This window comes from Pristis pectinata, chromosome 5 (assembly GCF_009764475.1).
Source record: "Pristis pectinata isolate sPriPec2 chromosome 5, sPriPec2.1.pri, whole genome shotgun sequence".
Classification (NCBI taxonomy): domain Eukaryota; kingdom Metazoa; phylum Chordata; class Chondrichthyes; order Rhinopristiformes; family Pristidae; genus Pristis; species Pristis pectinata.
This window is the reverse complement of record NC_067409.1, coordinates 91002063-91024159: the sequence shown is the minus strand read 5'-3', so window position 1 is coordinate 91024159 and position 22097 is coordinate 91002063. Positions and strand designations below refer to the sequence as shown.

At 38.4% G+C, this 22097-nt stretch overlaps 1 protein-coding gene across 4 annotated transcripts in view; it reads left to right on the top strand.

Annotated features, from left to right (window-relative positions):
• The window catches only part of exoc2 (exocyst complex component 2), a 222625-nt gene that overhangs the window by 152010 nt on the left and 48518 nt on the right, over positions 1–22097 (top strand). For all 4 annotated transcript variants that reach the window (XM_052016796.1, XM_052016798.1, XM_052016799.1 and 1 more), the window contains exons 19-22: positions 4614–4673; positions 6029–6090; positions 8154–8220; positions 13694–13810. In XM_052016796.1, coding sequence (XP_051872756.1) covers positions 4614–4673; positions 6029–6090; positions 8154–8220; positions 13694–13810 — 306 coding nt within the window. The remainder of the gene's footprint in view (positions 1–4613; positions 4674–6028; positions 6091–8153; positions 8221–13693; positions 13811–22097) is intronic.

The following is a 22097-nucleotide window of genomic DNA, read 5'->3' as shown; positions in this document are numbered from 1 at the left end:
GCTCTTTTTTTATTTTCATTCTATCTTTGAATGTCATATCTGGCCATGTATTGTTCTCCATCTGAAAGAATGGCTTAATCTGGTCCTGAACTTGTTCACATAATTTAAACCAAGTAATTTAAGAACAACACAATTTTAAGGGAACCAAGTTCATACACACTTTCTCTGTGGTGTGCCATTTATTGTTCACACAATGATGTAAAGTATTCTGGATTTGGTGTTATGCAGTGAACGAGATTTGATGAGTGAGCTTAAGGTAAAGGAACCCTTAGGAGGCAATGATCATAATATGGTAGAATTCATGCTGCAGTTTGAGAGGGAGAAGCTAAAATCAAATGTATTAGTATTACAGTTGAGTAAAGGTAACTGCAGAGGCATGAGAGAGGAGCTGGCCAAAGTTGATTGGAAGGCGACCCTAGCAGGGATGATGATAGAGCAGCAATGGCAGGAGTTTCTTGGAGTAATTCGGGTGATGCAGGATCAGTTCATCCCAAAGAAGAAGAAGCATTCTAAAGGGAGGATGAGGCAACCGTGGCTGACAAGGGAAGTCAAAGATAGCATAAAAGCAAAAGAGAGGGCATACAGTATTGCAAAAATTAGTGTGAAGCTAAAGAATTGGGTAGCTTTTAAAAACCAACAGAAGGCAACTAAAAAAGCGATAAGGGGAGAAGAGATGAAATATGAAGGCAAGCTAGCCAATAATATAAAAGAGGATACCAAAAGTTTTTTTAGATATATAAAGAGTAAAAGAGAGGCAAGAGTGGACATCAGACTGCTGGAAAATGACACTGGAAAAGGAGTAATGGGGAACAAAGAAATGGCGGATGAACTAAAAAAGGTATTTTGTGTCAGTCTTCACTGTGGAAGACACCAGCAACATGCCAGAAATTCAAGCGAGTCAGGGGGCAGAAGTGAGTGTAGTCGCTATTACTAAGGAGAAGGTGCTTGGGAAGCTGAAAGGTCTGAAGGTGGATAAGTCACCTGGACCGGATGGATTACACCTCAGGGTTCTGAAAGAGGTAGCTGAGGAGATTGTGGAGACATTAGTAGTGATCTTTCAAGAATCACTCAATTCAGGAATGGTTCCGGAGGACCGGAAAATCACAGATGTCACTCCACACTTTAAGAAGGGAGGGAGGGAAAAGAAAGGAAATTATAGGCCAGTTAGCCTGACCTCAGTGGTTGGTAAGATGTTAGAGTCCATTATTAAGGATGAGGTTTTGGGGTACTTGGAAGCACATTATAAAATAGGCCAAAGTCAGCATGGTTTCCTTAAGGGGAAATCTTGCCGGACAAATCTGTTGGAATTCTCTGAGGAAGAAACAGGCAGGATAGATAAAAGAGAGTCAGTGGATGTTGTTTACTTGGATTTTCAGAAGGCCTTTGACAAGGTCCCACACATGAGGCGCTAAACAAGATGGGAGCCCAAGGTATTACAGGAAAGGTACTAGCATGGATAGAAGATTGGCTGACGGATAGAAGATTGGCTGACAGACAGAAGGCAAAGGGTAGGAATAAAAGGGGCTTTACTGGTTGGCTGCGGTGACTAGTGGTGTTCTGCAGGGGTCAGTGTTGGGTGATGATGATGGATGATGACGATACTTTTGATGATGGAATTATTTGGCTTTATGGCCAAGTTTGCGGATGATACAAAGATAGGTGGAGGGGCAGGCAGTGTTGAGGAAGTAGGGAGTCTGCAGAAGGACTTGGACAGGTTGGGAGAATGGGCAAAGAAGTGGCAAATGGAATACAGTGTAGGGAAGTGTATGGACATGCACTTTTGTAGAAGAAATAAAGATATAGACTATTTTCTAAACTGGGAGCGAATTCAGAAATCAGAGGTGCAAAGGGACTTGTGAGTCATAGTGCAGGATCCCCTAAAGGTTAACTTGCAGGTTGAGTCAGTAGTAAGGAAGGCAAATGCAATGTTAGCATTCATTTCAAGAGGACTAGAATATAAAAGCAAGGATGTAATGCCGAGGCTTTATAAGGCATTGGTCAGACCACATTTGGGGTATTGTGAGCAGTTTTGGGCCTCGTATGTAAGGAAGGATGTGCTGGCATTGGAGAGGGTCCAGAGGAGGTTTACGAGAATGATCCCGGGTATGAAACCATTAATGTACAATGAGCATTTGATGGCTATGGGCTTGTACTGCTGGAGTTTAGAAGAATGAGGGGGAATCTCATTGAAACCTTCCGAATAGAGTGGACGGGGAGAGGGTGTTTCCAGTAATGGGAGAGTCTAGGACCAGAGGGCACAGCTTCAGAATAGAAGGATGTCCCTCTAGAACAGAGATGAGGAGTAACTTCTTCAGCCAGAGGGTGGTGAATATGTGGAATTCATTGCCACAGATGGCTGTGGAGGCCAAGTCATTGGGTATATTTAAAGCGGAGGTTGATAGGTTCTTGATTAGTAAGGGCATCAAAGGTTACAGAGAGAAGGCAGGAGAATGGGGTTGAGAGGGAAAAATAAATCAACTATGATTGAATGGCAGAGCAGACTCAATGGGCCGAATGGCCTAATTCTGCTCCTATGTCTGATGGTCTTGATGAACCAGACTTATGTTTAAAGAAAGTAAATAAACTGTGAATGGGCTTGAAGTTAAAATGTTTTAATTTAGAGTTACTCTATCAAAGCCTCATGGAATAACATGAGTCTCAATAAAATAAATCAGGATGAATCATTTTCAATAATTAATGAACCAGTGATAAAGAGTGGAAAAAAAAGTTATAAATCTCAAAGTCAGATGGCCATGGATCACTTAGTCATCAAATAAGATAGATTTTGTGCCTCTGAGGAATTCGAGGATTCTGGGGATTGGCAAATGAAGTAAGTTTGATATTAGTTGTCTCAGGAAGCCCCATGGCCTGTCCTCTTTTTAACTTATTGACGAAGTGATAATGATACATATGCTGAAGGTTTTCTGTGGTTATTTCTTAGTGAATTAAGTATACTGTAGTGTAAATTTTGAAGTGATTAAAGAAAGAGCTACTGGAACAATATTATGGTTAAGAACATAAAAAGAAGCAGGAATAGGCCTTTTGGACCCTTGTACCTGCTCCGCCATTCAATAAGATCACAGCTGATCTTTTAAAACATTATCACTTTCCTGCATTAACCCCATATCCCTTGATTTTGTTAATGTCTAAAAATTTTTAGATCATTGTCTTGAATATACTCAACAATTGAGCCTCCACAGTTCTCTGGGTGTAGAATTCCAAAGATTCAGCACCCTTGGGGCAAAGAAATGTCTTCCTATTTCTGACTGGAATGACTGACTCCATAGTTTGAAACTGACCCATGGTTTGAAATACCCTAGCCCAGAGGAAATGTCATTTCTGCATCTACCCTCTCAAGACTTTTAGGAATTTTGTATCTTTCAAAGAGATCATCTCTCATTCCTTTAAAGTCAAAAGTCTACAGGCCTAGCCTGTTTAATTTCTTCTTGCGCAAAAAACCTGCCATCCCAGCAGTCAATCTCATGAATCTTCATGGGATTCCCCTTTATCACAAAAATATCCTTCCTTGGGCAGGGAGAGGAGACCTATACCCAATATGCCACATTTAGTCTCTTTATGGTTCCATATAATTAAAGCAAGGTGTCTCTACGTTTGTCTTCAATTCTTCTTGTAATAAAAGCCAACATATGGAGTGCCTTCCAAATTGCGTGTTGGATCCAGATATTAACTTTCACAAAGACATCAAGATCCTCCAAGCACCAATACTTTTCAATCTCCCAACTATTAATATATACTTGACCTGGATGTTTTTTTCAGCAAAGTGGATAACATTACATGTTTGCAGATTATATTGCCTCTGCCATATCCTTGCCCACTCAGTTGCTTTATGATTATTTTAAAGTTATCAGGGGCTGCTGTGAGTGCAGATCTTTTTGGCTCCCAGGGCCACAAGCAAGCATATTGTGAGAGTGGGGTGATGTATGTATAAGAGGGACAAGAAGAAAGGAGCTAGGGAGTGATTATTGTGATTATTGATCTAATATTGGAAGAGAGGTCAGTTTGGAGTTGAATGCTAGCCAAGTTTAGGAGAGGAATGGATGATATTCTGTGCAGGGAAGCAGGAATGGTGGTGTTTCTGGATTGCTATGTAAATATGAAAGTTCTTAACTTGCACACCTCTCTTAATTGGATTTCTCATTGTTGGATTCCTCATAAAGAAGTCATTTTCATATTTCCTTAAACTAATGTACGAAGTTTATAAAAAAATGTTTTTTTTCGTCTTTCACTTAATCACATGTGAATGACCCAATCTTAATTTTACTTACTGAACAGTGACAAATTTAATTTCCATCAACCTTTTGAGCATTCTGCTTTGTAGTCTGTTTGGCTGAGGGAAGATGCTTAAACTGATGGGTTGAAAATGTTCACTGCAACAAAGGTTTGAGTAGATTGCCTTTAGAGGGTTTTGCTTTCAAATAGACACCAGGAGCTGATAATCTGCGTTGACAAGCCCACTAACAATCTGGGGCGAAACGACACAAGATGAATGGCATTCCTTTGCCATTTGTTGCAAATCCTATGCTTTGGATTTGCATCACCAAAAAATTCTCTGATTGTCTCATTTCACAGAGGTAAATATTTGTTTGTTTCAGATTTTTCAGCATGAGAAGAACCAGCAGCATGTACATGAGCTTTCCATTAACATTATGAAGGTGGGTAGTAAAAAGGTATTTCTATCTTCTTGTGCAGTTTGTATTGTTCTTTTATAATTGTCTATTTCCCAGTCCACGCTGCCAGCCTTTCCAAAGCATTGAACCACGCTTTAAGATTTACACACAAACATACTATATATATTTCATACCTTTGCTTTCTTTTTCCTCTGCATATTCATATCGTATTGTATAATCTGTATGCAACAATAAGCAAATCAATTATTCTAGCTTTAAAATATTTCCATAGCCTACCACTGTTAAGATAATACAGGATCAAGAAATACAGAAAACTGTAGAGTACTTAGAAAACAAGAATTTTAAAATTGGGAAATAAGGTTTATCTCCACCCCAGCCTCTCCCCACACCAATAAGATGTATATTTTTAGCATTGCTTTAGAGACAACCTACATTTGCTGTTTTCATTATGGGCCTCTTAGGTTAAGTGAACTGATCAAAGTTTATTGAAGATATAGACTCAGTGACAAAATAATATAGTGGCAAAATGTATTTCTTGATTTGTAGATAGAAATAGATTTATGGGAATAGGATAGAATTCTGACTTATGAAAGAAAATGATAAGTGAAGAATTATAAACAAATGTGTCTTTTGGTGAGGAAGACAGAAGGCAAGAAATTTGTTGTGCAGCAGAAATCACCCAAGAGTAGATAGCCCAAGACTTGCTTCAATCTGTAGAGTCCACATGAAACTAGTGAGTTAGACCAGGCAAACCTGCGCAGGTGACAGTTGCTCATATTATTTCATTTATCCAAAAGTTAGCTAAAGGGTTCTTAGCAGATGGTATTCCCAGTTCACATTTTCGAGCACCTTTAGCTCTGTGCACTTGGCAGACTCAATACCCAATTTTACAGCTAGACACTTCCAACAGAATCATACATGAAAGATCACACCTAAAAAGTAGCAGAATCTTGGGGGAGGGAGGAGTTGTTTCGAATTCGGGAAGAATGAAGTAAATGGGAATAGCATAGATGGATGTTAAACAGTTGGCATGGATTTGGCAGGCTGAAGGGTTTGTTTCTGTGCTATATGTCTGTATAACTCTCCAAATTGAGTTAAGCATAACTAAGGTGATAGACAGATACATACGTAATAACAAATGTGTAAAGTGGAACTCTTTCTAAGTAGAAAGTAGTAAGTGTTAAGTATTTGCCTTAGAAAACATCCTCCGTATAGAAGACTCAAACATTTATGGTTAATTTTTCAGATGGTATTGGATCGCCTGTTATAAGCAGAAAAATATAAATTTAGATGAGAATGCCCGGTTAGACTCAGTGCTGCTTGCAAACAATTTGTAATATTTTTCTATGTGTCCGACATTATTTCTTTTTATCCTTAAGGTTTTTGTTGATTCCTTGGAGTACTTGAGTACAAAACCTGATGGTGATCCAGAAAGTATGCAGTGAGTGTTTTGGCATTTTGTTGATGAAGATATCAATTCATTTAATGCTTGGAAATATTTCTTCAGTTGCAGTTTGCACTGAAATCAACCATGTTTACTTTTTACCTATTTACTACAACTATGGCATATTATTCTCTGTGAAAAATGATTCATAATGGTGACCTCTTTAGCACCAGATTTTATTTTTAATCTGAAATTTGAGCACTGAATCTAATTTGTCAATCCAGTACAGTATTGGGAACTTGCTGTTCTCCAAGAGCCTCTTAGTGAGGTGTTAAAACAAAGTCGAATTGCCCTCTCCCCTGATATTTTGAAGAAAATCAGTTCTTCCCATTATTTGGCCTTCACCACAGGAGTGGCTAAAGAAATTAGACCCCTATCACATGCAGCAAAAGAAAATAGTTCTATATTCTTTGGAGTTTAGAAGAATGGGGGTTGACGTTATTGAACCATATATAATCTGGAGAGGGATTGAGAGAGTAGATGTCAAGATGTTTACACTTGTAGGAGAATCTGAATTAGCAGACATAAGTTACAAGATTGGGGGGGAGGTCATTTAAAGCTGAGGGGTGTAGGAACTTGGAATTTTCAAACTATACCCAGACCCAGCACTATGGGGTTCAAGTTGGGTCAGTGTATATTTTGATGAAAACAAATGGGTTTGGGTCAGTTTGGACTGTACTCTGCTGACCTGGCTCAGTGTTGTAAATCAGTAAAGATGACTTGCTTCATATTACTGAATGTGTCCCCATTAGCAATGTATGCATAGCACAGCAAGACTTTTTCTTCCCCTTTTTTGCATGTGCTGCTTAGTTGGGTCAGACATGGAAAATTTTCAGCAGTCAGGCTTGATTTGAGCCAGATTTTAATTTTATCCTGGTCAGTCCATTCCGTGTTTAAAACAGACGTAATCTGTCAGTTGCACCATGCCCTTTTCCTCGAGGATAATATGTGATTTCAGTGATCAGTATTTTTATATCAGAGTTTACTTTTCTTTACTCACAAGCTCACTATTCCCGTACAAGTCTTAGAATCTACAGGGTTTTCCTGTTCATCTGTTTCTGTCTCATCCTTTATGCTGGCACTGAATTACCTAGTAAAGAATTGCTATGTTTCTTTGATTCCACCACAATCATTCAGACCTTCAATGGCATCATCTCTGAATGAAAGCAAAAGGCCATGCCTGTAAATCCTGGCGTGACTAACATCATGCTGAAGGAGGTGCAGGGGACAGGATGAGGAATTAAAGAAGACAATATTGATAATGTTGTGTTTGTTATCACTGCGCATTTCTCCTTGCAAGCAATTGGCAGATATTATATTTGCACATAGGAGAAGGGAAAGGAAATTTAGTAAAAACAAGCATATAGATAAGACTAATTTACTTCATACTGATTAGGAATCCACCAATGTTCACTAATGTTGCAGCAATGTACACATTAAATCTGTGTTGAATTTGCATGTCCCTTTTTGCCTTAAGTTACATGTATGCTCCTGATCAGTGCATTACAGCTGATCAAAACCAGGGATATTACTGAGACACAAGAGACTGTGGATGTTGTAATCTAGAACAAAAAAAAACAAATTCTGGAAGAACTCAGCAGTCAGGCAGCATCTGTAGAGTGAAATGAATATTTGACATTTCAGATCGAGACCCTTCATCTGGACTGCCAGGGATATTACTGTTACTGGTAGTCCTGTGTTTGGAAGGCAGTCCTTGCTTCCACAGGGAATGGTTGTAGCAAATAACATAAGGCAATAAAGAAGAAGATAAATAAACAGAGAAATGGGTAGAAGTGGGATGAGGCTTCTAACCAATAGCGAAGTCCAGTTTGAGTCAAATGCAATGTTTCTATGCTGTGCATTTTATTTTGTTGTGTGTCATATCAGCCATTGTTCTACTTCTGAAACAGCAAAGAAATTTGGTTAAAAAGAGTGGAGTACATTTTATTTTAATTGGAAGGTTATTTTATTTTCCTTCCATATTTATTCCTATAGCTGGGCAAAGTTAACCAGCTTATTATAAGAACATTAATGCTTTCTTCTTTTTCTATTCTCACTAGCCTACCATTAGATATTTCATCCCCAGATTTACTTGGAAGCTTGCATGAAAACTTCAGTCCTAGCCCAGTAAGTACCATTGCAATTCAATAAGTTTATTTGTGAATTTGTGCAGGATTGTTATTAATTTCTCAGGTTGATAATGATGTATTTCTGTAAACTAACAAAGTAAATATTTAAAAACAAGTATTTTCAAAGGCAAATCTAAAAGGTCCTATTTTAAGAATCGTTGCCTATCTATAAACAAGTTGGATTAACACTAAAAAAAAAATTACCTGCAATTTGTTCACCTCCAAAGTCATTTTAATTCAATGATCTTTATTCCCATTCTTCATCTTGTTCATGTTTTGAACAGTATTGCTGCTCCTTTTTGTATGTATTAGGCATTATTAGGTGATGAAACTGTTAGGATTATAAAGTTAAATGCAATGGCTTTGAGGCGAATATAATAGGACTTCAACTCCAACTCTGTAGCCCAGAGAGAGTCAACTTGATCCTACTGGATAATTTCACTGCCAGGCTGGGAAAAGACATTACACTCTGCAAGGCATGATTGGCAAGGAAGGAGTTGGGAAGGCTAACCCCAGCAGGGTCCTTCTCCTGACAAAGTGCTTGGAGCACTATCTTGTCATAATCAGTACTTTGCTTCATCAGAGGCACAAGCACAAGACTTCATGACAACACACCCAGTCCAAGAACTGGCTCCTGTTTGATTGTATCATTCTTCATGCAAGGGAGGTGCCTGTGATGCTGCTGCAAGCAAGTTTTTCATTGTACCGTACCTCACCGTACCTGTGCAAATGACAATAAATTCGACTTGATGTTTGCATCAACAATGCCATGACTGCTGGACTGACTGTAGCTTAATCTGCGCTATTATTTTCATCAGTTTGGCTCCAAAACATTGCTGCAAGAAGATCAATTTTGAAGCTCTCAAGGACCTTGCAAAGGCAGCACATCTCAGACAACCTGTTGACTCCATTCTGCAGGAGCCACAGGGCTATTCTAAAGTCCACCACATTTGGCACCTTTAAAAAGATTCTAGAATCAGAATCAGATTTATTATCACTGACATATGACATGAAATGTGTTGTTTGTGGCAGCAGTGCAGTGCAAAGGCATAAAAATCTATTAATTACAAAAATAAATAGTGCAAAGAAGAAAAAGGAATAATGAGGTAGCATTCATGGACCATTCAGAAACCTGATGGCGGAGGAGAAGAAGCTGTTCCTGAATCGTTGAGTTTGGTTCTTCAGGCTCCTGTACCTCCTCCCTGATGGTAGTAACGAGAAAAGGTTATGTCCCGAATGGTGAGGGTCCTTAACGATGGATGGTGCCTTCTTGACGCACCACCTCTTGAAGGTGTTCTTGATGGTGGGGAGGGTTTTGCCTATGATAGAGTTGGCTAAGTCTACAACCCTCTGCACCCTCTTGCGATTTTGTGCATTGGAGGCTCCATACCAGGCGGTGATGCAACCTGTCAAAATGCTCTCCACCGTACATCTATAGAAATTTGCAAGAGTCTTTGGTGACGTACCAAATCTCCTCAAACTCTTAATGAAGAAGAGCCACCAGCATGCCTTCTTTGTGATTGCATCAATGTGTTGGGCTCAGGATAGATCATCTGAGATATTAACACCCAGAAACTTGAAGCTGCTCACCCTTTCCACCACTGACCCCTCAATGAGGAGTGGTGTGTGTTCTCCCGACTTCCCCTTCCTGAAGTCCACAATCAATTCCTTGGTCTTGCTGACATTGAGTACAAGGTTGTTGTTGCGACACCACTCAACCAGCTGATCTGTCTCACTGCAGTATGCCTCCTCGTCACCATCTGAGATTCTACCAACAACAGTGGTGTCATTGGCAAATTTATAGATGATGTTTGAGTTGTGCTTAGCCACACAGTCATAAGTGTAGAGAGAACAGAGCAGTGGGCTAAGCACGCATCTTTGAGGTGTGCCTGTGTTGATAGTCAGCGACGAGGAGATGTTATTGCTGATCTGCACTGACTGTGATCTCCCTATTAGGAAGTCAAGGATCCAGTTGCAGAGGGAGGTGCAGAGGCCCAGGTTTAGAAGCTTTGTTAATAGTACTTAGGGAATTATGGTGTTGAACGCCGAGCTGTAATTGATAAACAGTAACCTGACCTATGTCTTGCGGTTGTCTAAGTGCTCCAAAGCAGAGTGGAGAGCCAGTGAGATTGCATCTGCTGTAAACCTTTTGTGGCAGTAGGCGAATTGCAACGGGTCCAGGTCATTGCTCAGGCAGGAGTTAATTCTAGCCATAACCAAACTCAAAGCACTTCATTAGAGTAGATGTGAGTGCTACCGGGCAATAGTCTGAGTTTTTCCAAAAAGAAAAGGCAGGACTGCTTTGATGAAGCTACCTAGGAGATCAAAAATTAAATTAATCACAAACCTGAGGCATTCCTGGATTGGAGGATCTATCTTGGGCCCAGCACATTGATGCAATCGTGAAGAAGGCACATCAGCAGCTCTATACTTCATTAGGAGTTTGAAGAGATTTGGTATGTCACCAAAGATTCTTGCAAATTTATATAGATGTATGGTGGAGAGCATTCTGACAGGCTTCACCACCTGGTATGGAGGCTCCAATGAGCAGAATTGAAAGAGTGCAGATGGTTGTAGATTGAGCCAGTTCCATCACAAGCACAACCCTCCCTGCCATCGAGGACATCTTCAAGAGGTAGTGACCCAAGGAGGCGGCATCCATCATTATGGAGCCTCACTATCCAGAACATGCCCTCTTTGCGTTACTGCCATCGGGGAGGAGGCACAGGAGCCTGAAGACCCACACTCAACGTTTCAGGAACAGCTTCTTCCCCTCCACCATCAGATTTCTGAACACTTCATGAACCCATGAGCACTACCTCGTTATTCCTCTTTTGCACTATCTATCTATCTATCTATCTATCTATCTATCTATCTATCTATCTATCTATCTATCTATCTATCTATCTATCTATCTATCTATCTATCTATCTATCTATCTATCTATCTATCTATCTATCTATCTATCTATCTATCTATCTATCTATCTATCTATCTATCTATCTATCATTTTTATGTCTTGCACTGTACTGCTGCCACAAAGCATCAAATTTCACGACATATCTCAGTAATAATAAACCTGATTCTGATTCATCCTCTTGTGGCTACACTCTAAACCAAAGCCACTCGAACTTCATTGTTGAACGGTATCACTAAGTCATCATCGATTCATTCATGGCAGCGTATGAGAGAATGGGCCTTGTACTTAATATCCACAAGTCAGAGTTCTTCTACCAGTGCCCCTGCTGCACCACACTGCCTTCCAACAGTAAAGGTTCACAGCTAGACCCTGGGGAATATGGACCACTTTCCCTATCTCTGCAATCACCTCTCAAAGAGACAAACATTGATTATGAAACTCACCGTCACCTTCAATGCACCAGCACAGATTGGTCATTTAAGGAAAAGGGTATTTGATGATCACAATCTCAGCCTGGCACAGAACTTGTGGTCTACCAGGCAGCAGTTATTCCTGTCCAACTTTTTGCTTCTGAAACCTGCAACATTTCTGCTAAAACCTCCCAATTCACTGGAAGGATATGTGAATCAAACTCGGTGTCCTTTCTCAGACCAACATCACCAACCCTGAGGGCTTAATTATACTCAGTTGGCTATATTGGGCAGGCCAAGTCATTTGCATGCCTGAGAATAAATTTTCACAATGGATACTCTTTCAGGCTCTGTTACAGGAAGAGATTGCCAGGTGGACAGAGGAAAAGTTTCAAAGATGTGCTCAAAATCTCCTTGACACACGCCCACCTCACAAACTAGCTGGCTGCGCCCCCTCTCCCTTCAGGCACCTCCTGCTCCATCTGTGGAAGAGTGCCACATTGGAGTGGAAGCAAGTCCTCCTCAATTCCAAAGGCCCGCCTAAGAGGAAAATATGGACAGAAGGCAAAGCAAAATTTTATTATATATCTGACAGTTGAAAAGAAACTAACTTTGAGAAGAAAATAACTTTTTGTATGGCTGGTTGCTTCTTGATGGTAGCGACCAAAGGTGCATCATTCTTGATGTGGTAAAGAAATTAAGATAGAGATTTAATGGACAAAACAACATAGAGATTGAAAGAAAAAGAAACATTAGAAAACTTCAAAGAAACAGAAGTAACTACAATGCTAAGTGCAATTAGAAAATGAAGGAGAACAATGTTATTTTAAAAATGTGAAGCAGAGAAAACCGAGAGGAAATTGAAAAATCAACACTGTTTAAAAAAGCAATCAACCAGCAGTCAATGTTTTGTTTTTGTTTTAGATTTATAATACATTCAAAAATTATGACATTTTCAGAAGACTCAATGTAGTTACGTACCTCTTCTCATAACTTCAGCTTTGTTGCATCCTTGAGTCACAAATTAGAATGAACTTGAAATACTTTCTTTTCCATCCACTCAGTAAAGAAACTGAGTTTTTCCTAAGAAGTATAGATTGTCAATTGATATGTGGTCTACACTCACCCTCATGAAAGCTGCTGTGGGCAGGAATTTGGTAGTTGTTTGTGATTGACGTGCCTCGTGTAGTGCTTAGACATAAATATTGTAGGATATTAATAAGTTTCTGAAGAGAAGACTATTGGGTACCTAACTTCATCTGTTTTCCCACTGGGGTCTCAAACAACAATTGAAGTTAATTGTGAACTGGATAAAATGCATTAATTGTTGACAAGATACACTACTTTAACTTTGGCTTTAGAAAACTAGTGTAGTGAAAGAGATCAAAAGAACTGTCCTACAATTGGATACTAGAAATATGCTTTTTTTATGTTCTTTGGGAAAGCATTGATGCTGTGTTCTCAGTGGAGTAGAATGGCAGACATGAAATGATAGCAACTGGGGACATTATAGGTGGTTACTTTATTTCTAATAATTTTATAAATGCAGCTAATATTTGCTGAACTAGTTGCGAGCCTTGAACATATCTTCAACACTTGCAGGCTTCAGATAAAATTTCCTTTTTTATTCATCCACAAGATGTAGCCCAGTTCTTATTTTTCATTCCTAATTATTCCTTTTTGTCCTATATGGTTGCTGGACCTAGGTAGCCAAATGGATTTTTACGATAATCTTGTGTTTTCATGTTTGTCACTACTGATACTAGCTTCTTATTTAATACCTGAATTTAAGTTCCTCAGCTGCCACAGTGGGATTTAAATATCCCTTTAAAGATCAATAATACATGCTTCAGGATACCAATTCAGGAACTTAAACATACTGCTGTTGTTCCCTTGATGAAAATAACTGTTTGTACCTGCCTCTTAGCAGTAGATAGTAAAATGGTGACGCTTGAACTTCCATATAGGAGTAAACATTTTTGAGTTCAGTCTTATGCCTTTTGAACACGGAAAGTAAATTGGTACTAGAGTAAACTAGAGAATTTTTGAGTGAGGAAAGCTGGAGATTTATAGACATAAGTCACCACATGGTCATTCATATTCATGGTGAGTGCTTTAAATATTATGTTTAACTTCATTAGGAACAAAGGCTGTTGATTGTTCTCAGCAACTGTGAGTACCTGGCACGTCACACCTTCAACAATTTGGCCGAACACTTCGAGAAGCATGGTTTCCAAGGCACAGAGAAAATTGCTCAGGTGCGATATTTGTAAAATATTGTTGGAAGCCACAATGTGATTCTTAATAATGTGGAACATTCCAAGTACAAGTATAAAGATACAATTCCAGGCAGAGTAACTTCATTCTATGTGTTAGACATACTGCTCAATTTTATAATTGCCTACGTCAAGAACTACAACAAATGCTTTTCTTTTTCACATTGTGTAGTTATTGTAAGTTTCTCGCCAACCAAAAATATTTCAGTGACCTGTATCTGTAGACCTACAATCTTGGACCTACTCTTGCAGCTTATTTTGTCCAGTTCTGGAAGAAAATAGATTCTCTACTAATGTTTCCAACTGGATGATGAAGGAACAGTGAAACAGTAGTCCAACTCCAGATTTAAGCAGTTGTTAGAGACTGACACTTCAAAGCAAAATTGAGAGAATACTTTATTCTTTCTTGTCAACTTTTAAAAGAAGTATAAAATCAATAGCATATATATTCAGATTGGAGTAAAAAGTTCCATGGCACTGCTTTGAAGAGCACAGGATTTTCTTGGTGTACAGTCCACACTCCAAAACAATTCGTCATTCATTTAGTTGCTACTTTGGCTACTTTGTAGAATACCTATTGACTTCGATCTTTGCTAACACTTTAGAAGTAAAACAATTCATCATTTGTGAAGAAATGAGGTCTTAAGAGGTGTGATATAAATGTTTTGTTTTTTTTGTAATCTTTGGACATTTTGTCCCCTACTAAATTATTTTTAAAAAAACTTCAAAAGCTTTTTATGAATTGGTGAGAATATTTAGTGCTGTAATGTTAAAAGCAGAAAATGTTTGTGCTTGTTAGGAAGTTTTGTTGTTGCAGTTTTAAGCATTATTTTGTACATTTTACTGATGTTTAATGTTCCCATCTTCATGTAGAGTTTTTTTACTTTAGTCCCAGTCTTGAGCTGTATTAATTTACATACAAACATTTCATCAGTAGATATTATGGGGAAGATTGAATCTCAAAATTATGGTGATTTTAAACCTCCCACATTGTCAGACAGGAAGGAGTCAGGTGAGAGTTTACAATCTCGAAAATTGAAACCAGACGAAACGTACTTGAGTTTCTCTAAGTTATGCAAAACTTGGTCTTGCCTCCAAAGTAGAAAGTGGAAATTTAGGGTAAAATATGAAGAACCCAAGTGGAAAAAAAATTTCTTGTTATCAGTGGAGAAATGTTAGGAAAAAAATGATTAGCTAAGAAAGATAAAGTTTATTCAGGCAATGAATGCAAAGAAAGAGAGAGTGAGTAAAATAGGGATGGCAGGAATAGTTCCACACATGGAATAAAGCTTCACTCGTGAAGGATGGCAATGTGTTAAGGGTATTGATGAAGGAACATATTTTTGCATGTAGTTATTTTATTTTGTAACTGTTCTGCCACTTTTCAGCCTATGCTTGAAAGGTGAGCTGGAGAACATTTGACATAGGCTGAACAGTGGCTAGTTAAATCAGGCCTTTCAAAAGGAAAGTTGATGAGATCCTAACATATAATATCCTAAGAGAGATATATATAATAACTTATACAACTAAGAGGAAAGAGCAGATGTATAGGGCTGAACTAATGGCTTTAAAAGGAGCCAGTATGGATTTGATGCACCAAATGACCTCCTGTGTTATAACAAATCTATGATCTGTAGCACCATAGTTCTGGTAAATTTCCAACAAGAATCTAATCACCTACAGTTGAGATTGAACAGTATTACTATTTAGTGAGTCATTATTGACCAGAAACTCAGCTAGACTAGCCCCATAAATGTTGTAACTGGAAGAACAGATCAGAGGCTGGATGTCCCGCATAAAGTGACTGGCATCATTTCCAGCACTACAAGGTACAGTGTGTCATAGCTTCCCCAATTCCACCTACCACCTAGAAGAAGGGCAGCAGGCAAAAGTGAATGCTAGCATCTGCAGGGTTGTATGCTTCCCTGATCTGGAAATATATTCCTGTTTCTTCATCATTAGGTTCAAGTGCATTGGTACTCTCTAACAACAGCCCTACGAGTGTACCTTCACCACAAGGGCCACCGGTGGCTCAAAAAAATCAGTCATTACCAACATGACCCTCATCACAGCAATGGGTAATTAAAATCTCAACCATGTAAGAGGGCAAGAGAAGCAGAGGGATGGCAGTAGCATTGCCTGCAAATTCCTTTCCAATTACGCAACTGTCTTGACTTGGAAGTGTATTGATCCGGGAATTCTTTACCTTCATCAGGATTGCAGCAGCACCACTGGGAACGTAGCAGTTCAAGAACTTTTCTGAGGGCACTTTAGAAATGGATATTAAGTTCTGGCTTTGCCAACATCACTCTCATCCTATGAGAGAATTTCAAAAAAAAGAAATACCTGAAATACAGGAAGCAGTCAGGCCAGGCTGCACCTGCAGAGAGAGAAATATTTTATATTTCAACTTGACATTTCATCAAAACAATATGTAACAATAAATTCTTAGTAATACATAGATAATATATGAATCATACACTGCTTTATTTGTCAGTTATGGCTGCATTTTTAAAATGTCTGTGGCGTGTTCATGACCCAGATTAGCAGGTATCACAATAATTTCCAATGTACTCTGCCACTCAGTTGCTTTGTCACATGGTCTAAAATGCTGGACCACATGGTAGATAATATTATAAATTTTTTTCTCTCCTCTGGCGCTGTTGACTTTCCCTTTCAAGTAATCTACATTATGTCCTTGCTCAAAGTAAAATTCTCTGAAAGTAATTGAACCCTCCAGCCCCATCTCCAACATTTCATTTCCCTCAAAATGTGTTGTCACTTTCTAAGTCCATCCTCATAATTCCTGCTATTCCATGTTTTCAGCTTTTCCATCCAGCTCCCAGATGAGCCACAGCCTTAAAACATCCCTTATCAAAGTCACAAACAGAGGTATCATACTTTCCCTATTATTTCCTTTCGTTTTTTACTATGATCAAATCCATATGTTTGTGTGCATTTACACACAGTGCAAAGCTCCACAAAGAAAGCTTCAAATCCCAATGATATTAATGAAATATCCAATGATTGTTGGAAATCTGAAATTTAATAGAGAATGCTAAAGAATATATAATATATCAGTCCTCACCCAAAGAGAAATGGCAGATTAACAATTCAGGTCTAGAACCTTCATCCAAACAGTTTTCTGACCTTTCCAGGACATACTAGAAACAGGAGAACAAAGTGCTCTCCTGAATTTTTATGGTGGCTCCAATGTTGGGTTTACTTTATAATTGTCAATTAGTCATTTCAGATAGGTCTACCCAGATGCCAAAACCTTTTAAAAGGTTTGTTACCCATCAGTTGCAGTGGTATTCCAGTGGCATGAACTTGATTGTGTTGATCATAAAATTTTGTCTTTTGATCAGCCAGAGAAAATAAAACAGTTCATACACTCCACATCCCATTTCTTTATGTATCTCAAACAAATCAGTTAAAGTAGTCTAACCACTGTGCTAAAAGTTAAGTAGTACCCACTTGTTCCATACTGGCTAGGCTTGATACTGGAGGCATCCCAACTGTCAGTCATGTCCCAGACCAGGAACATTTAGTTACAGAGTACTCTCAACCGTAGTCTCACAATTGTGACCAGCTCAGGCCCCAGCACTGATTCAACAGTATCCCAATAGTCATAGACTTTCAGCTGGAAAATGACCCATTTGTTTCCTACTCTCTGTTTTCTATACTTCAACCAGATCTCTGTCATTGCCAGTGTATTACTCTCAGTACTAATTTTGTTTAATAAACTCCTGTGTGACACCTTATCAAAGTGTTATGATAGTCCAAATACACCATGTTAACTGGTTTCCCCAACTTATTCAGCTGGCTATGACCTCAAAAGCTTTCAACTGACTTGTCAAACATGATTCCTCTTCCCTTAATTTATGTTGTCTCTGTCCAACCACATTATTATTTTCTAAATGGAAATTCAAAATACTGGGTCATTCAACGGATCAGGTAGAATCTGTAGAAAGAAGAATAGATTTAATGTTTCAGGTCAACTTTCATCAGAACTGTTAATTTATCTTTGATGCTTTAATCACAGTCTTCCCCACCACTCCCAATCATTAAAAAAAATTGAAACTAATATAGCTATTAATCTATTAAAAAATTTAAAACATAAAGAATTTTTCAACCATTCAGCTTGCTTGCTGATGCTTTTCCTTACTACCTCATTTTCTAAACTGATGTTAGAAGACAAGTATTCAATAAACTTTTGAATGCATCAGCAATGCTTAATCTCGCCATGAACCAATAAACAGAGGTGAGAGGTCATCATCCTGAAACATTATCTCCATTTCTCTATCTGAAAATGTTGCCTGATGTTCTGAGTACCTCCCGTATTTTCCATTTTTATTTTAGATTTCCAGCTTTTAGCTTTTTGATTACTTTCCAAGTGCCTTTTTACCACTTCCCTAATAATAGACTCAGTTAATAAGAACACTCTAATAGGGTACTGATGACAGGATATAGTTTTCTCTTTTTCCCTCTCCATTCTTTCTCAAATAGTGGGGTTACATCTGCTACCATTCAATCTGTGGGAATCGTCACAGTGCATGTACCAGTTCCACAGACTCTATCTCCAGTACGAGCAGTGCAATCCAGGTCATCAGATTCTGGGGATTTATCATATTTCAGTCCCAGTAATTTCTGTAATGCTAATGTTTTACTAATGCTTTGTCTTTAAGCTCTGCATTCAGTGCAGATGAGTTGCTTCCCACTATTTTCAGGAGGTTTTCTGTACCTCTTTCCATAAAGACAGGCAAAAAATATTCAATTAATTTCTCTGCAATTTCCTTATTTCCCAATACATTTTCTCCTGTTCAGTCTGGTTTTTTTTTTACCTTTTGTATATCTATAAAAAGTTTTAGTCATTTTTTTTATTTCTCAGTAGACTACTTTGTATTCTACTTTCCCTTTCCATATTAATGATTTGGTCATCTCTAGCTTAATTCTGATTTTTTTTTTCCAATTGGCAGGCTTACTTTTTTTTTGACATTCCTTTGATCTAATATATTTAACTTCTCTTGATAATCATGGCTGGACCACTATTTTTGTCTTGAAGGAATTGATATTCCTAGTAAACTCTGTAGTAATTATTTAAAAGTTAACCTTTGCTCATTTGGAGTTTAGAAGATTGAGAACTGATCTCATTAAAACATGTAAAATCCCAATGGGGCATGATAGAATAAGTGTCAAGATGTTTTCACTAGTGGGAGAGTCTCGAACGAAGGGGACATAGTTTCAAAATGAGCGGCCAGTCATTTAAAGCTGAGGTGCATAGAAATTTCTTCTTACAGACAATGGTGAATCTCTGGAGTTCTCTGCCCTAGCAAGGTGTTGAGGCTAGCTCCTTAGAAGTATTTAAAGTGGAATAAGATAAATTTTTGAAAGATCAGGGGATTGAGGGCTGTGGGAATTTGGACAGAGGAGTTGAGGACTAGGGTACATCAGTCATGATCATACTGAATGGCAGAACAGGCTTGAGGGCCCGTGTATTTTGTGTACTGCCATACCTTTTATTGTAGTTCCCCAATCTACTGTAGCCAGCTCATCCTCCACTTCTTTCTAGGTTGCTAGATTCAGATTTTCAATCCTGGTTTCAGATTGGGCTAAGTCACTTTCAAACTTGATGTGAACTTTCATCATTTTGTGATCACTGTTTCCTAAAGGCCCTGTAGCTAAAAGACCTTTAATCAACCTTTTTTTCATTACTCGTTAACCCCTTCTCATTGAATATGAGAAAGTATCTTGTGTCCTCCTAGAATGTACCTAAAATTCCCCTTCTCACAAGTTCCAGAATGCTGTTAGTATCTTGTTGACAACATTAATACAAAAGGAAGCAACCTTCTGTGAAACTTTGGCATTGATAATCATTTAGTACAACAGCAATAGCAATATCATTGTCCAAGTAGTTTTTCAAAGAAAAGCTTGTTGTGGTAAATGGTGGTGTTTACTTCTTTCTTCATAAAAATGAATCATTTTCTGTTAAGTGAGACTTGTTCCCGTCTTTATATTGTGACTTTCATTGTGATGGTTTCCAGAAACTCAATTTATATTTAGAAATAAGATGGACATTTCACTATAGTGCTGTAATTATTCTTTAAATTTTGTAATTTATTTTCTGATATTTCTCTTACACTTATTCAACATGTTAATGATATCAATTTAGCCCAAAGCAGTAATTTTGCATTATGCCAGGACCATTAATTTGATAAGTAGGCATTATAGCCAATTTACTTCGTTGAAATCACTTTGCAGATTAATAGAATTACAATCCTTGAATTTCATGCTTCACAGATCAGTGATACTTTAAATTACGTTCATCACAATATCAAAAAACATACAGACTCATATGCCTAAGTATGCCTGTATTTTAGTTTAGCGTGGTCTGTGAACACTACAGTCAAACATCTGTTGTGCTGTTTGGTGCTGCAGCTCTGCATTGATACTAAGCCACACAAGAGTGCGGGTGAGTATCAGCTGCAGCACCTGCGGATCATGCTGAACTTTCTGCTAAAAGCATTGCATAGGTCAATGCCTTCCCAATTTTCATGCCTGCACACTGTGATGCAGAGTGAGGAACTTGCTGGAGCTTAGATCCCAGCAACCTGACCCCAGCTCTGCCACTAGAGAGCACTGAGAACAGGCACAGAACTCAATCATGCTAAGCTGAGGGGCTGGATACACTTTGAATCTGGCCCTTCAGCTTGTACATAGCTTGTCCTTATTCATTTGATTGGGATTGCTGAGGTAAGTGCAGGTAAATAGTTAGTTTATTTTTCCCTTTTATTTTATTTAAGAATTTACTAAAGAACACATTTAATTGATATAAATAAGAAACATTATTAAGTAAATTAATGTTTTAAATAATTTTTGTTTTTATTTTAAACTCCTTGAATTGCTTTTAAGTGTGTCTAATCGTCAGAGACATTTTGGAACAGTTTGAAGGCCTTTGCAAGGGCAAGCTGTCAAAAGTCTGGAAGCGGGATCTCAGGATCCTGAGTCTGAGACCCCACTTGTTCCACTTCACATGACAACTGCAGCAGAGAAGCCGGGGCTCCTATTAAATCCATGGGGCCGCACACGGTTAATGTTCCCATTAGGATAGCATGAGGGTTAGTGTGAAGCATAGGTTGGATTGAGCACAAAAGAACAACCAAAATTGTTCCTAAATACAAAGGAGTTTAATTATGAAACAATGAAAGAATAATAAAAGTAACTTGAGACTAAATAATAGAGGAAGCAGAGGTGGAATTTCATTATGGTATAAAATAAGTGGAATTATTGTGGTAAATATATGAAAATAATTGGCATGTCTATTGAGTCTGTCCCCTGCAGTCATTTACCATTTACACACTTTGTTTCCACCCACTGCACTCAAGTAACCTCCTGGAAAAGACTGAAAAAAGAAGTAAAAATGCCAGTTTGATGAGAAAATATTTCTGGTATTTACTTCCCAGGAGAACAGAGTGATGCTTATGCAGAACATTCAGCCTCCCATCTACCCTTTGTACAGTGACATCAGCTTAAGCCAGGAGTTCTTTGGGTTTTCTTTTGCACATTGGCTTATGTGGCAAGGGTAAATTTACTACCAATAATTCATTCCCAGAGCTTGATGATGGCTGCAAATAGGGAACCACCTGATATCTAAATTAGCCATGTACTTAGCTTAAGTACATGTGCACAATTTCATCTAACTTAATTAAATCAAATAGTCCGCACACATGGGCACTGGATAGGAAACTCACAACACCTGAAAAACTATGTTGAACTGGTGCAGTGTGCAGCATTGTACCAATTTTGTGTGAGATTGCTGCCATGGAAATACTAACATACTGGAGGCGCCCAGTTACAGCTGAATGCTATAATGTATTCATGTTTTGTTATGATGTAGGCTCAATGCACTGAAGTGGCCTCTTTTTATACTGGCTCTCAGAGCTATCCCAATTCCCCATGAATTTTCCTTGTAAATTCTTCTCCCCATATTCCATCAAAACCTCCCCTCAAAACCACCAGTTTCCACCACTCACCTTCACAGTAGGGGTGACGTACAAAGTCCAATTAACCTCCCAAATTCCTCAAGTGCTTCATAGAAAGTTCCTTGTGTGGCGAAAAGATAGCCTATAGAACACATGTATAGGGGTCATAGAGGGGATCAGGTTGAACATTGGGATTAGGGTATGTTGTCTGGAAAATTAGAAAAAATTTTCATCAGGAGCAGTGGTGGGAGGGAATAGTGGGTTGTCTCCATGGGTATAGAGCAGAT